The sequence below is a fragment of the Dipodomys spectabilis genome, unplaced genomic scaffold (assembly GCF_019054845.1).
Source record: "Dipodomys spectabilis isolate Male_0828 unplaced genomic scaffold, ASM1905484v1 ptg000089l, whole genome shotgun sequence".
Classification (NCBI taxonomy): domain Eukaryota; kingdom Metazoa; phylum Chordata; class Mammalia; order Rodentia; family Heteromyidae; genus Dipodomys; species Dipodomys spectabilis.
The window spans coordinates 14,435,558-14,448,710 of NW_024870766.1; the positions used below are offsets into that span (position 1 = coordinate 14,435,558).

The 13,153-nt window shown below is 41.1% G+C and overlaps 1 protein-coding gene across 1 annotated transcript in view; it reads left to right on the top strand.

The window, feature by feature from the left end:
- The window catches only part of Magi2 (membrane associated guanylate kinase, WW and PDZ domain containing 2), a 1,359,346-nt gene that overhangs the window by 1,301,128 nt on the left and 45,065 nt on the right, over positions 1 to 13,153 (top strand). The window contains exon 21 of the mRNA XM_042684528.1: positions 1,942 to 2,080. Within this exon, the coding sequence (XP_042540462.1) occupies positions 1,942 to 2,080 (139 nt within the window). The remainder of the gene's footprint in view (positions 1 to 1,941; positions 2,081 to 13,153) is intronic.

The following is a 13,153-nucleotide window of genomic DNA, read 5'->3' on the forward strand; positions in this document are numbered from 1 at the left end:
ATGAGAGCTGGCCTTGAGAAAGGCCAGGAGATCACCAGGCCTCTGGGAGGAGAAAGCAAAGAAGAAAGTGGCATTTGAAGGGAAGGGTCTAGATGACTCATTGAAGGAGATGCCCCTTAGAAAAATAATCCTAGTGATAATGAGTAGAGATTGGAGGGAGAGTAGCTGGAGACTATTAGAATCATTCACATAAAGTCCCCAATGGAGCTAGTAAGTGGTGGGATACATGTAAGGATAGAGACAGAGGCAGAGGAGTTGTATATGGAAGAAATCCAACATGACTCCCCTGGTCTCGCTTGGGTGATTGTGGCACCATTAGCCAGGATTAGAAATTAGTGGGAAAACTGCTTCAGGAGAAAAGTATATGTTCTGACTACTGCTGTGGAGTTGGGGCTGCCTATTGGACATCCAGGTGAAGATGTCCACTAATCATTTAGAGGTTTGAATCAGAAGCTCGGAAGAGAGTTGAACCAGGACTCTATGGAACATCACTGAAACTTTGGTTTCACTTCTGTAATTCATACTTACTGTGCCATGAGATTTGAGTTGTGTATAAGGACTACTGTGGGAAGGATAATTGGTCCCATTCTACCACTGACTTAGATCCATAGCCTCTGGCAAACCTCAACTCCAAGTTATACCTGATGTCTTATAGAAAAGGGAACAATTAAGGAAACCTGAAGGAAGGTATGGGCCCTAAAACAAATTTAGTCCCATCTATCTAGTTCTTACGTGGTAATGGAATTCATGCCAGTGAGCCCATCCTATTCTTCCACTCCAAACCTGTACTTCCAAAGGCCACGTACACAAAGACATCTTCACCTTCAGTGCACTGGAAAGGGAGAGGACCCTACTCTTTAAGTAGTGATGCCACTTCCTGGCTACAACAAATATATTTGGGTTTCCCCCCACCCCACTTTGAGGGGCTTATTTCAGTTCTCTCTTGCTTTTGTGATAATCTTTTGGGACAGTTCTTACCCAACATGCAGCATCTACTTGGCTTAACGGTTCTCTGCAGTACCGAGGTTAGCCCGAGATCTAAGGGACGTAACTAGAATAGCATTTTTGCAAAGCAACTCATTGTGCTTTCCTGGCTGATTTATCTTAAATAACTTGCACTAAAAAGGGACATATTAAGTTGAAGTTTTTCTGACAATAATGACACACTGGAAGCTCCATGATGTGTTTATAGTTGAACTTCTCTTTCTCCAACTATCTATTCACATAGGTTAAGTGGGAATTACTTATACAGCCCAGGCATTTTTGACAATTGTGAAGGGAATGGTATTTAACTAAATAGCTTCTGGCAACCAGACATGGGCATGGCAAAGATTTAACAAGGACATTAGTCATGTGTGGAGAATAGAGGTTCTCATTTTTAATTGTGATAGAAAACTCATCATCAAACCTGAATATCAACCAACCACTGCTTACAATGAAGGCAATATTGTAATAACACCCAGGGAAATTTAAATGATGCATGACAAAAATCCTCAGAGAAGCACAAAACCAATCACTCCTTCCAACATGCAGAATTACATATTACACAAAGCCAAAAGCTGGCAACAAATCCAATGAGAAGGCCTTAAAATATTTACTTCTTGATTGCAAGCAAAAGTGCCAAGTGATTTTGATTTTTGGTATCAGTTGTATTTCTTATTTTTTTAATATTAAGTATTAACTCTAGCGTTTGGCATACTAGCTAAGTATGAATGACATATCAACACAACCTCCATGGTCTAATAAAAAGTGGTTACCATTTGGTGGTGAGATTCAGGGTGCAGGTGTGGATTAGCATCTTCTAAGAAGCAGCAGACTGCAACCAAACTGCTCCATTGCTCTGAGGAAATGGATTTTCCAGGGATGTTTATTTTAATCTGTTGGAAATGTAACCTGAGAGAAATCATTTTGGACTGACTTAATTTTTTCTTCAATTAACAGGTAGGAGATCAAATTATTGAAATCAATGGGGAAAGCACAAGGGACATGACACATGCCAGAGCAATAGAACTCATCAAATCTGGAGGAAGACGAGCCAGACTGTTGCTGAAAAGAGGCACAGGACAGGTCCCGGAGTATGGTACGTTGCGCATTTTATTCACCTTTTCCTGCTTCTCCTGGGTACCATAAGTGCCTAAGATACATAAATACATATTATATCATATATTATTACATCAGTTAGTTCTCTATTTCTACCTAAAAATATATTCAGTTATCAAAAGATATATATGTGTGCGCATATATATATATATATATATATTCAGATGTATATTTAAGCCCAAGCTATATTTTATTGTGAGCTTTTCCTTTGGCTCCTCCCATTAGGTAATGTTTAAACTATCAGATGAATGGCTTTTCAGGGCATCTCTGAGTGTGCAGGGAGATCCGGCACTACTTATAGAGACTACTTGCAATTTGATGGATAGTCTTCTGTTCATTTGAGTCCACAGTAATTTCTCAATTATTTGTTAAAATTGCTCATGCTTCTAACTGTTTCATAGGATTGGTAAGTGGGGCCAGAAGACAAGCAAATCCATAAGTTTGCCTTCAGAAATGTTTCTATTCCAGCAACCCCTTACAGACACCACCAACAGCATAACTAGTGTATCCCAGCCAGCTGAGTGGTCATTACATGAAGAGCAACATGACAGGACAGGAGACAGCCTCTGTCAACCTGAATGAAGAGCTCAAGTCCCCACCTAGATAAAGAGACTCCCTTTTGCTCCTCCATCCTCTACCCCAAAGAACTTTGAGTGCTTTTCCCTTTCCAGCTATGTTTCTGGCATCTGACTACATCGCATCAACCTAACTAGGATCTTCCTATCCCTCCTTATTTAGCAACTCAGACCTATGCCCTTAGTTCAGTGGAAATGATTTAGATACAGAGACCCTGAAACACATTGTTTCCTGGGTCTTCTACACCCCCTACATAGAGGCTTAATGAGACCTCATGTTGGGTCAGAGTCAGGAAGCTTTCAGACGTTTCTATAAGGATGGCTCTCTGCCCAAAGAAATATTTCATCCCATGTTCCCACCTTTAATGCTTGAATGTAATGAAATATTTTAAAATATTAATATTAGCAGTATAATGTTAGCAGTATAATCACAGGCCTGCTAAATGATAGTGGCATTAATCCCTTTGAAAAGGGATTGGACTAGAATAACTTTGGTGAGCCCTAAAGCATTAACTGGCTCAATAATATAAGTGACCTGTGGAATTTATCACTTCTATAAGAGTACCTCATTTTAAAGTCATGGTTACTCTTTGAGAAGACTTGACTATTATCTATGCCACGGAATTAGCATGGCATTCCTATGCTTCTTGTTCTAAGACATAGTTACTTGTCAAATATATTTGTCCTCACTTTTTCCATCTTTCATACAATCGGGCTTTAGTTCACACTTTTAACAACTACCATAGCAGCTACTTGCCTGTAGTGAGCAGCTAAAACATTATTACTGAAATATACCATTATACAGTTTGTGAACTATAATTCCTAGATATGAATCACCTTGATTTTAAAAAAACACTTTTCAAAAAAAAGAAAATTCAAGATCATCTCAACATTATTTCCTTAATTTCTAACAATACCTTAAAAATATCGGCTCAGTTAAATTCACAAATTAATCAATACAGAGATTTTTTTTATTATCTGGATCTAGTGTTGAGGGGCCAATTGCCAATATTACTAACTGTAACAATAACACAAATCCTTTTCTAAAATGTAACGTTCACTCTTGCCTGATGGTAACATTAGAGCTTGTCACTTCTTTTGATATTAAGTTGTCATGGATTCTGGCTGTAAAACAAGTTTAGAGATAATGCAACAAAGGAAAAACTTTGACAGAATAAAGCAATCCCCTTGAGGGAAGTAGAATGAGAGCCACAAACTAACCAGGCATTAGGTTTCAGCTGAAAGCTGCATGGTAATTTATGAGACAGTTCTTCATCTTTGAACATAATGCCATCAAATGATATTTCTGGACCTTCATAGCAAGAATGAGAGGCTCCGAGGTTCCTAAGACCACACCTCCAGTCAAAGACTTGCTTGGACAGTTTCTAGAGGGCAGAAAACAGCGGTACTCATGGCTAAGGTTTATTATAGCAAGATAGTACAGACAGACAGTGCGATCATCCAGGAGAAAGATTCCAGCAGCAGAGTTTCCTTATGTTCAATGACCCTCCTATGAAGAGTCACGCAGATTCTGCTTTGCTCCCAGCAACGAAAAATGCAGCCTTAGTCCCAGGGACTTCATTACACACTCAGCATGCCTGGTTTTTACTGTGACTGGTCAGGCAGGCTCCCTCTGCCTGGCATATTCCAAACTTCCACACTCCCAGAAAGAAAGCAGATGTTCCACAAACTAAGTCCTTTGTACAAACAGTTTAAACACCTGGCACTCTTATCATTTAGGGAAAAGCTTGCAGTAGTGTAATGGAGAGTTATCAGCTGTGTTCCCAGACACCAGCCCAGGGCTAACCTTGTAAGTAGACCTTTTCTAAGGAGAGCAGTCTGAGACTCCTTCTATAACAGAGCAGTGTGACCACCTTTATGGCTATGCAAATGACCCCACTGTTAGGTCTCTATGTCCAAGTGTCCGTCTCTTGAGGCCCCAGAACAGTGCCTTTACCCTCTCTGTGTGATTAGATAAACTCATGTGGATGGCACCAGACAAAAATCTTATTGCCAATTAGGGCCTTGACAAGATACTCTAGCCAGCTTCCTCTCTGCTTCCAACTGTGACTCTTTTCTTCTCACCACTTTTGTCCCACTATTAATTACTTTCCTACCAGCAACCACCTGTCGGTGGTCCATCATTCCTACAGACCCACTATAAATGCTTTAGAAGGAAAGTCTCTAGCTTTGGCTGAAGGCTCTCTTTTGCAGGTTTATCCCCCACCCCCTGGACCCCGCACACTTGTGCAGGTGTTGGGCCATCTCTTGTCTTATTTGAATCTCACACCCACCATACAAGGAATGCCTTCAGCTGAAAAACACACCTCCTCCAGCATCACTCCACCTCATCAGGAAGCAGAATCTTTTGTCCAAGACTGTGTATTTTAATAAAATTCCCTAGAAGGAAGGATAATAGATATGATAAAAACAACAATAACAACAAAAGAAAAATGCCTGTGTTTACAGGAGATAGAACCAAGACTATAATCTGCTTTGTCCAGAGGTACTTTAGCCAGGAGAAAACTGATTTTTCTGTCAAGTATTAATTTAAAGCTATGGGTTTCCTTTGTTTGCCTGTTAAGATCCTAAAGTTGACATAAAATCTATCCTTAAAAGACTGTTAACAGGAGGTTATCAGAGTCCATAGGAGACATACTTAACATACTTAACCCTCTTCAGGTGTAAGCCAACCTGGAGAAGATTGGGCTTTGAGGCTGAGGAAACTACAGAAGTGTGAATGCCAGGTTTTAAGTGATATTCACCAGCGCTTGCTCTGATACCTACAGAACTCTGGATTCAGAGCAGCTTTGAAGCAACCCTCTTATCTGGACTTGTGGACTTGTCAAGGATAAGCTGATCTCCAGCGAGAGAAAAGCAAAGCTAGAGCTCTGAGTTCTTAAGGTGATCTGTGACAGGGAGATAAGCACTGGTACAATTGAAAGGGGGGAAAATACCAAGGGCAATCTGTCAGGTCAATGACTAACCAAAATCAGTGCATCTACCAATGATCTGAGGAAAGGAATATGCACACAACAAATAAGCCGTCCATCATTACCATAAGACTAATGGGCAGGTGACACCTCTACCAATCGCCACCGTCACAAGTGTATAGCTGCACACAGAAGCTGTCAAGCTGCTGCACAGAGGGTTGGAAAAGGATAAGGGCTTTCAAGGAGAAGTTGCTTTTATAGAAAAGTCCTTGAAGGAGAAGCTCAGGAGATGTGTACTTCAACTCTGATTCTCAGGATAAGAATGTGTGAGGTTTCCTCCCTTGTTATACATCTCAACAACTGACAGGGATACAGAAATGTCTCCCCACATTCTAAGAAAAGATCCAGATCAGGATGCTTCAAAAGCAGCCCCTCCCAAGATCCTTAGCACTGGTTGTTGCTGCTCAAATTAAATCCAAACAGGCTAGGAGGAAAAGAAGTATTCACCATGGTTGTAAAACTGCCCAGGAATAGATTATAGAAATGAGCATCCTGCTTTGAAATACAGGTATTTTTCATTGGGATTCAAGGCATGCAACTTGTCCCACACACTTAATTTGGAAACCAAACCACATAGCCAGAGCTAAAGTAAACAGAAGTGGCATTGGATGGGAAAATTCTCAACATGCACAATTCAGAGCAAAGTACAGCATTCCCCTTGGTAACATTTGTTATTCAAAGTGGTTCCAAATAAAGCAAATATGCTTTTCCATTTTGGTTGGAGCTCTGGTCTGCTTATTCTCTTAAAAAGCAATAGGGCAGGTGCTTATGAATAGAACACTGGACTCCAGTGGTCTGTGGGAGTCTCGGTACTGTTTAGAAGGCCAGCAGGGTTAAAAAGGAGGAAGCAGAATTCTCACAATACAAATGCCCCATTAATGCCAAATGCCTCCATGAAGGGAAAGAAATAACCAATCTGTAAATTATACCTCCAACACACTTGCATTGTTAAAGCTAATTGTGTCGTTAATACCTTTTGATTTGATTGCAGTCCCTTGGTAAATGAAATTGTTTCTATTTTATAAGGATAATAAAAATGTTCTAAGCAGAGAGACTATCTGTCCACGCGAGTAACTATAGCTGAAGAAATGAGCATGCCAAGTGGTTGTTGACTTAAAAGTGTCCCTTTAATTCACAATTGAAAATGACTTAGAACAATCCTAGCAGAACACCAGTTTAAGCAGGACTGGTCTTTATTTAGATGGTCACAAGCAGGGCTTATTTGATTGTTCTTTGTAACACACTGGCAAACAAACATTAGAAGCATATCCTTACACTCTTATTGATAATTATTTGATCAATAATTTCTTCTTTCCCTTTGATCATTCCAAGACAAACTCCAAGTGATATACTTACCACATATTCCATGTGGGACAGATTTTTGGAATAATATCTAATCAATGTAATCAACATTGAAAATGTCTAGTTAATGTAATAACATTTCCTCAACTAGATCCGTTTCCTAGGTGCCTACCATGAACTTTCACAAGCCATGAAGGTGAGATAAATCCTGGCCCACTGCGAGCTGATCGGACATAGTATGACAATTGCTGCCAGCAGAGAACGGATTGATGAAAAGACTCTGCTCTCATGAAAAATCAAAACTGAGTTCATTAATTTTCATAGGGTTTAACAAGTACTTATAGAGTACTTGGTATCTGCAGGTTGTAAAGCTTTTCCTTTGATAGTCATCCAATAATTGGTAGCTTGTTTTTTTTTCTGAAGAAAGGAGCTGAATCTGCGCTTGAAACTCATCTAAATTGGCATTACTAGTGGGTGACTACTCCATTTGCTTTACCTACCACCCTTGCTACTTGTGGCTTTTTCCTCCTGTGTTTCCCAGCCAGATGTGGCATCCCACAGCACTGTCCCCTCTTTGCCAGAGCGGTGTCCCACAAGCAAGGACAAGGCGAAAGCCACCACTGGCCACTCCCACTCCTCGGAGACCACTTGCAAGGGAGCACTGACTCCACAGCCTTTGCCTGATTTCCCTGCCTTTTCAAGAGGGCAAAAGGTAGCTTGCCTTGGTAATAAATTCTGAAATTTAATTTCCTCTCTGACATTCATGGTTAGGCATTATCTTCCTTTCCCATGGGAAGTTTTACAAATCACTCAAGAATTCCTTCTGCTGAGTAAGAGAAAATGACAGCACCCCGGGGAAGGGAACAGGCTGCCTGGCAGGACCTGGGCTGGAGAACAGAGACAACAAGATTCTTCCTGGCAGGAAGGCTCAAGACTGCTCTCTGCAGCCTTTAGGCAACCCCAGAAAATAAGCTAACTATGTGGTTCACAGTATGTCCTTATGTTGTAGAGGCTTCTTTAAGGGATACCCAACTCTCAAATTCTTTTTCCTAGTCCTCAGCCAAAGCTAAGAAAATCATGGACTATAACAGTATTTCCTCTATTAGTCTTACCTGATTTCCAGCATGCATATTTTTCCTCCTTAAGGCTCTATAGACACACCACCACCACCACCTACCTGCAAGTCCTCACTTGCCAGGTAGTAAAGACTCCAATGAAATACACTAGACCTTACAGTGACCAAAATATCTACCAAAGAGAAACATTTAGTTCTTAAGGTCCAGCCTCCTCAATCCCAAATATATTTTAGAAGGAAATCAGTGAACCAAGCGATATCTTTCTCAAGCTTCATTAAGAAGAGCTGCCACAGGTGTCTTGGGGAATCTAAGATTAGTGCTCCTCCAGTAACCCATTCTGAGTATTTTAGATTCCAACAGGAACCTCCTTGTCCTTGTTCCAGAATGAGCTCACCCATAAGGGATCACTTGAAGCAAAAGTCTAGGAGAAAAGGCAAGGTTTGTAGTGGTAACCAGTATAAGAAGACAGAATGGACCTCAGGGAAGTACAAATTCAAGAGAATGTTTCATACATGTCAGGAAAGTGGGAGGTAGAGAGTAGAGATCAGGAATCAAGAGACAGGTTAAATATGGAGACCAGAAAAACCCTATATGTTGAAGAGGAGGGAGGAAAGAAATACTTCTTTATAAGAACCCAGAGGTGGGGCTAGGAAAGTGGCTCAGTGGTAGAGCGCTTGCCTTGCATGCAAAAGGCCCTGGGTTCGATTCCTCAGCACCACATAAGCAAAAAATAAAAAGCTGGAAGTGGCGCTGTGGCTCAAGTGGTAGAGCGCTAGCCTTGAGCTGAAGAGCTGAGGGACAGCGCCCAGGCCCAGAGTTCAGGCCCCACCACCGGACCCGCCCCCCCCCCCAAAAAAAGAACCCAGAAGCATCTCTGTCTCTATTGCTCTCTCTCTCCTCTATCTCTCTATTACTCTCTCCTCTCTTTCTCTCTCTCTCTCTCTCTCACACATACACATACACTCACCCCACCCCACCCCACCCCACACCCCATCCCCTACCCCTGCACACACACACACACACACACACAGTAGTTTTAAAGCAATGATTCAGCCTTTCAATGTACAGATGCCTGTGCTCCCTTTCACAGTCCACATATCCTGTGAATATTCTGAAGGATACCTTGAGCCCAGGACTCTATTGTTTTTAAGTACCTGTCAATTCAGAGACTTCTCTACCCTTGAGATTATGGAATCTCTCTCCTAGGACTGTTGTAATTGTTTTCCTTCCACACTGTGGGTCTGAGGGAAGGAGGGACACAGTGGGAGGTCCACCAGCTCAGTAGAAATGGAAAGTAGAATCTCTCTGTGGGAAGGAAGTGAATGCTTCACAATGAATGCCACAAAGGGAAGTTCAATTCCCAGGATTTATTAATTGATTTTGCCATTTAGTCCTGCCAAGTAGTAATTTGGGGGCAAAAATGCTCAAGCTGTTTCAGTATCATGGAGAGAAGGCTCTCGTTTGGATTTAAACATGGTCATTACTGGAACAAAAGTACATGTGTTGGGAAACTGCAGGCCCAGAAGGTGCAGTGCAGGGGCCCAGAACACATTGACAAAGCAGGAGTGGACACTGCAGAGAAATGTGAGGTGTGCAGCTGCGTGCCGTGTGAGCCATATTTAGCACACATATCATGAGCAGGGTTCCACTTGTGAAGCCCTGCACTCTGGTGAGATTCACTGTACAAGACTAATGTCCTGAGAGGGCATTTCCATTTCTGTAGAAATGGAAAGCCAGTGATTCTATAGGTAAACAGCTGAGCCATAGTTTAGTTAGCAGCTGTTTTGTTTGGGCTAAGTGTATGTCTGTTGTTCCATTATAATCTTGTTGGGTCTAAACAGTACCTTGAAGAACGTATGGTTCTCAAAAGTTTAAGCTATTGGCACAGTTAGAACATTTAAGTCAAGTCTAGAGTAGGGCATTATATGGTTTTGTCTTTGGTTCTGACTGAAGATAGTTTAGCTAGAGAGAAATATCAGGAGGGCTTTATCAGAACAGGACATAAAAGCAATAATAGCGCATAAGAGTTTGAGACAAAAGTCCGTGTGGTAAAGGTTAGAAGAGAGGATAATGAATACGCTGGACACTCGGGACTTTTAGGGCAGTTAAAATGTTCTGGATGAACTTACATGTTCAATCCTAGCTACTGAGGACAGAGATCTGCAGGACCATAGATTGAAGGCAGCTCATGCAGAAAAGTCTGAGAGACTTCATCTTAAATTAGCTAGCAAAAAAAAAAAAAAAAGAACAGCCTGGTTGTGTGCTCAGGTAGTAGAACACTAGCCAAACAAGCTAAGCAGGTTTGGGGCTCTGAATTCAAGTCTCATTATTGATAACAAAAAAAAAATGATGGCATGATACTACAACAGTACCGAGCTGGTGGGTGCCACGCTGTGTCCCTCCTTCCCTCAGACACACGAGTGGAGGGAAAACACTCCCTACGGCATCTTCTGAAATCACTGTGGAAGCCCAGTTCACTCTGTGTGCTGGAGCCATATACACAGCCCCCACGTTGAGCATGGTTAGAGGGAGCATCATCAGTGCACACAGGCCAAGAGGAAATCCACTCAATGTGTCAGAACTGCATGGACTGTGTTCCTCTAATACCATTAACCCAGCAATGAGGGAACCACCTTTCCCTCACACCAGATAAGCTGAGGAAGCACCATGACAGGTATGGCAGTGCCAGTTGTTCCCTCTCCCCAGGACCTTGACGCTAGAAAATTATTGACCTGGCTATTCCAGAAGTTCTAAGTAAAGAACAGTAGTCTACCAGCTGAGCTAAACATAGACCATGAGGTGGTTGGTGGGTTCAGCTAGTGCTCAGAGCTTGTTTTCGAAGCACAGCCCACGGCAGGTGAGTAGCTTTATTTTTTTTTTCCCAGAAAGCAATTACATCCGGCAAGTCAACTGTGACCTTTGAATATAAATAAGTCAAGTATTATAAGTGAGGAGGACTATAAGGATTTATGAGATTATTAAAGAAAATACAAATGTAAACATGGAGACATCATGTCTTTATTTTACAATGCTTTATGTTTTTATTTTCCATTTTACAAGTTTTTAATATAGGACTAATTACTGTGACTGTTTCTCAAATGACAGTTGATGTAACTAAAACATCCCAATATAAGAAAATATTACAAGAGTTCTGATATTACCATTTCGATTTTTTTAATATCTGTGCCTCCCTAAAAGTACCTCAGGATGCCCTTAATAGTTAGAGAAAAAGCTACTTATGAAACACACGAATGTCTCAGTCTTTCACTAATTTCACTTGCTGCATGCTTGATAGGATTAGTTTTGCTTAAAGTCTTTATTCTTACTACCTAGACAATTGTTATTCAAGTGCTCTAAACATACTAAGCAATCTTGACTCTAACAGTAATAATATATCTGTGTCACTGGTTCTGTTAATTCTAATGATTGGTCCTAGGCTGTTCCTCCCCTTCCTTTAGGAATGGTACCTTCCAGTCTCTCCATGTGCATGAAAAGTGACAAGCATGGGTCCCCATATTTCTACTTATTGGGCCACCCTAAAGACACGGTTTGTAAACTCTGCATGAATATTATCTTTCTCCAATGAGCCTTGGTTTTGCATATGTTTTTAACTGCTGTTTAATGCTTTCTCTTTCATAGTAGCTTGTCTAATTACTGCTAGAGTTTTGAGAAATATTTCTACCTGAGACCTTAAATGTACCAAAGACAGGATTTGTGGATTCATGAGAATATGAGATGCATCACAGTGTGGGAGAACAGCCCAGCATGGCCATACCAGGAAAGGAGGCATGGAAGACTGGGGCAGAGGCCAGCAAAGCAGTATCAGCCTAATGCTCTCCCATACTCTTGAAATAGTATTCTCTAGACTTCTGTGCAGATATCTCAGTTTAGTTCCCCTCAGTCCAAGTACAGACAGCTCCAGCCTAAGCTGCCCACCTTGTACCAGATAGAAAGAAAGCCATGCTCAGCAGACATTCCTGCCCTAGGCACTCTGAACTCGCCAATAGAATCATGGGTTATTTCCCAGCCTGCTTTGTGTCAGGCTTCTATCCGGGACAGGATGATTTTATCTTCCTTCCTCCATATTCAATGATGTACCAAATTTAAGGAGAGACCAATTTCTTTTCATAGGAGAGAACAATTTCTTTTCATAAATGACCCTATTTGTGTCTATTTTTCTTGAAACACTCAACATATTATGTCCAGAATATTCCCCACTATTCTAGCATCAGTCTTCTCGGGTATTTGCTGGATCTCACTATAAACATAAGGAAAGAAAAAGTATCCTAACACATGAATAAGTAGGATGTAGACAATAGCTTTAAAACTATGGTTCAAGCAACATTTTACCCTTCAAATTCTTTCCATACTTCCACTATTGTGGCACCCAGGAAATTGGATGTCAGATTGGCTTTTTAACAAAAATTAAAACTTGTGCCTTGTGCTCAGACTCTATGGTCAGCCACCAAAGTATGAATCAAATGGATACATTTCTCAGTCTGGTTTGCTCCTACCCGAGTCCTTCTGTCAGGGCTGTGCCTGAGCATCTCTCTGCCAAATTATTTTTTAGTGCTAGTCCTGAGGCTTGAACTCAGTACCAAGACGCTATTGCTGAGCTTTTTTGCCCAAGGCTAGCACTCTACCCCTTGAGCTACATCTCCACTTCTGTCATTTTGGTGGTTCACTGGAGACAAGAGTCTCACAGACCTTCCTGCCCAGGATGGCTTCAAACTGTGATCCTCAGATCTTATCTCCTAAATAGCTAGAATTACAGGTGAGCCACTAGCACATGGCTCTTATCAAATTCTTTTAAGCTATCTCTCGGAGTTTTTTTTCTGAAACGTATTTTCCATTATTAATGATCTTGCTAATTGTCACTCAGGATTGATTTAAATTTAACATGAAAGACAATATGATTCACTAAAGTGAAATCTTTAACTGGCCTTCTAAACATTTCCTTATCAAAAAATTTTATGCTGATGTATCTTCACACATTCACACACACACACACACACACACACACACACACACACACATGTGCATGCACACATACAATCACTCCTTGAAAATATCTATACAGAATGAGTTTTAAGTATATTGTCTCTCT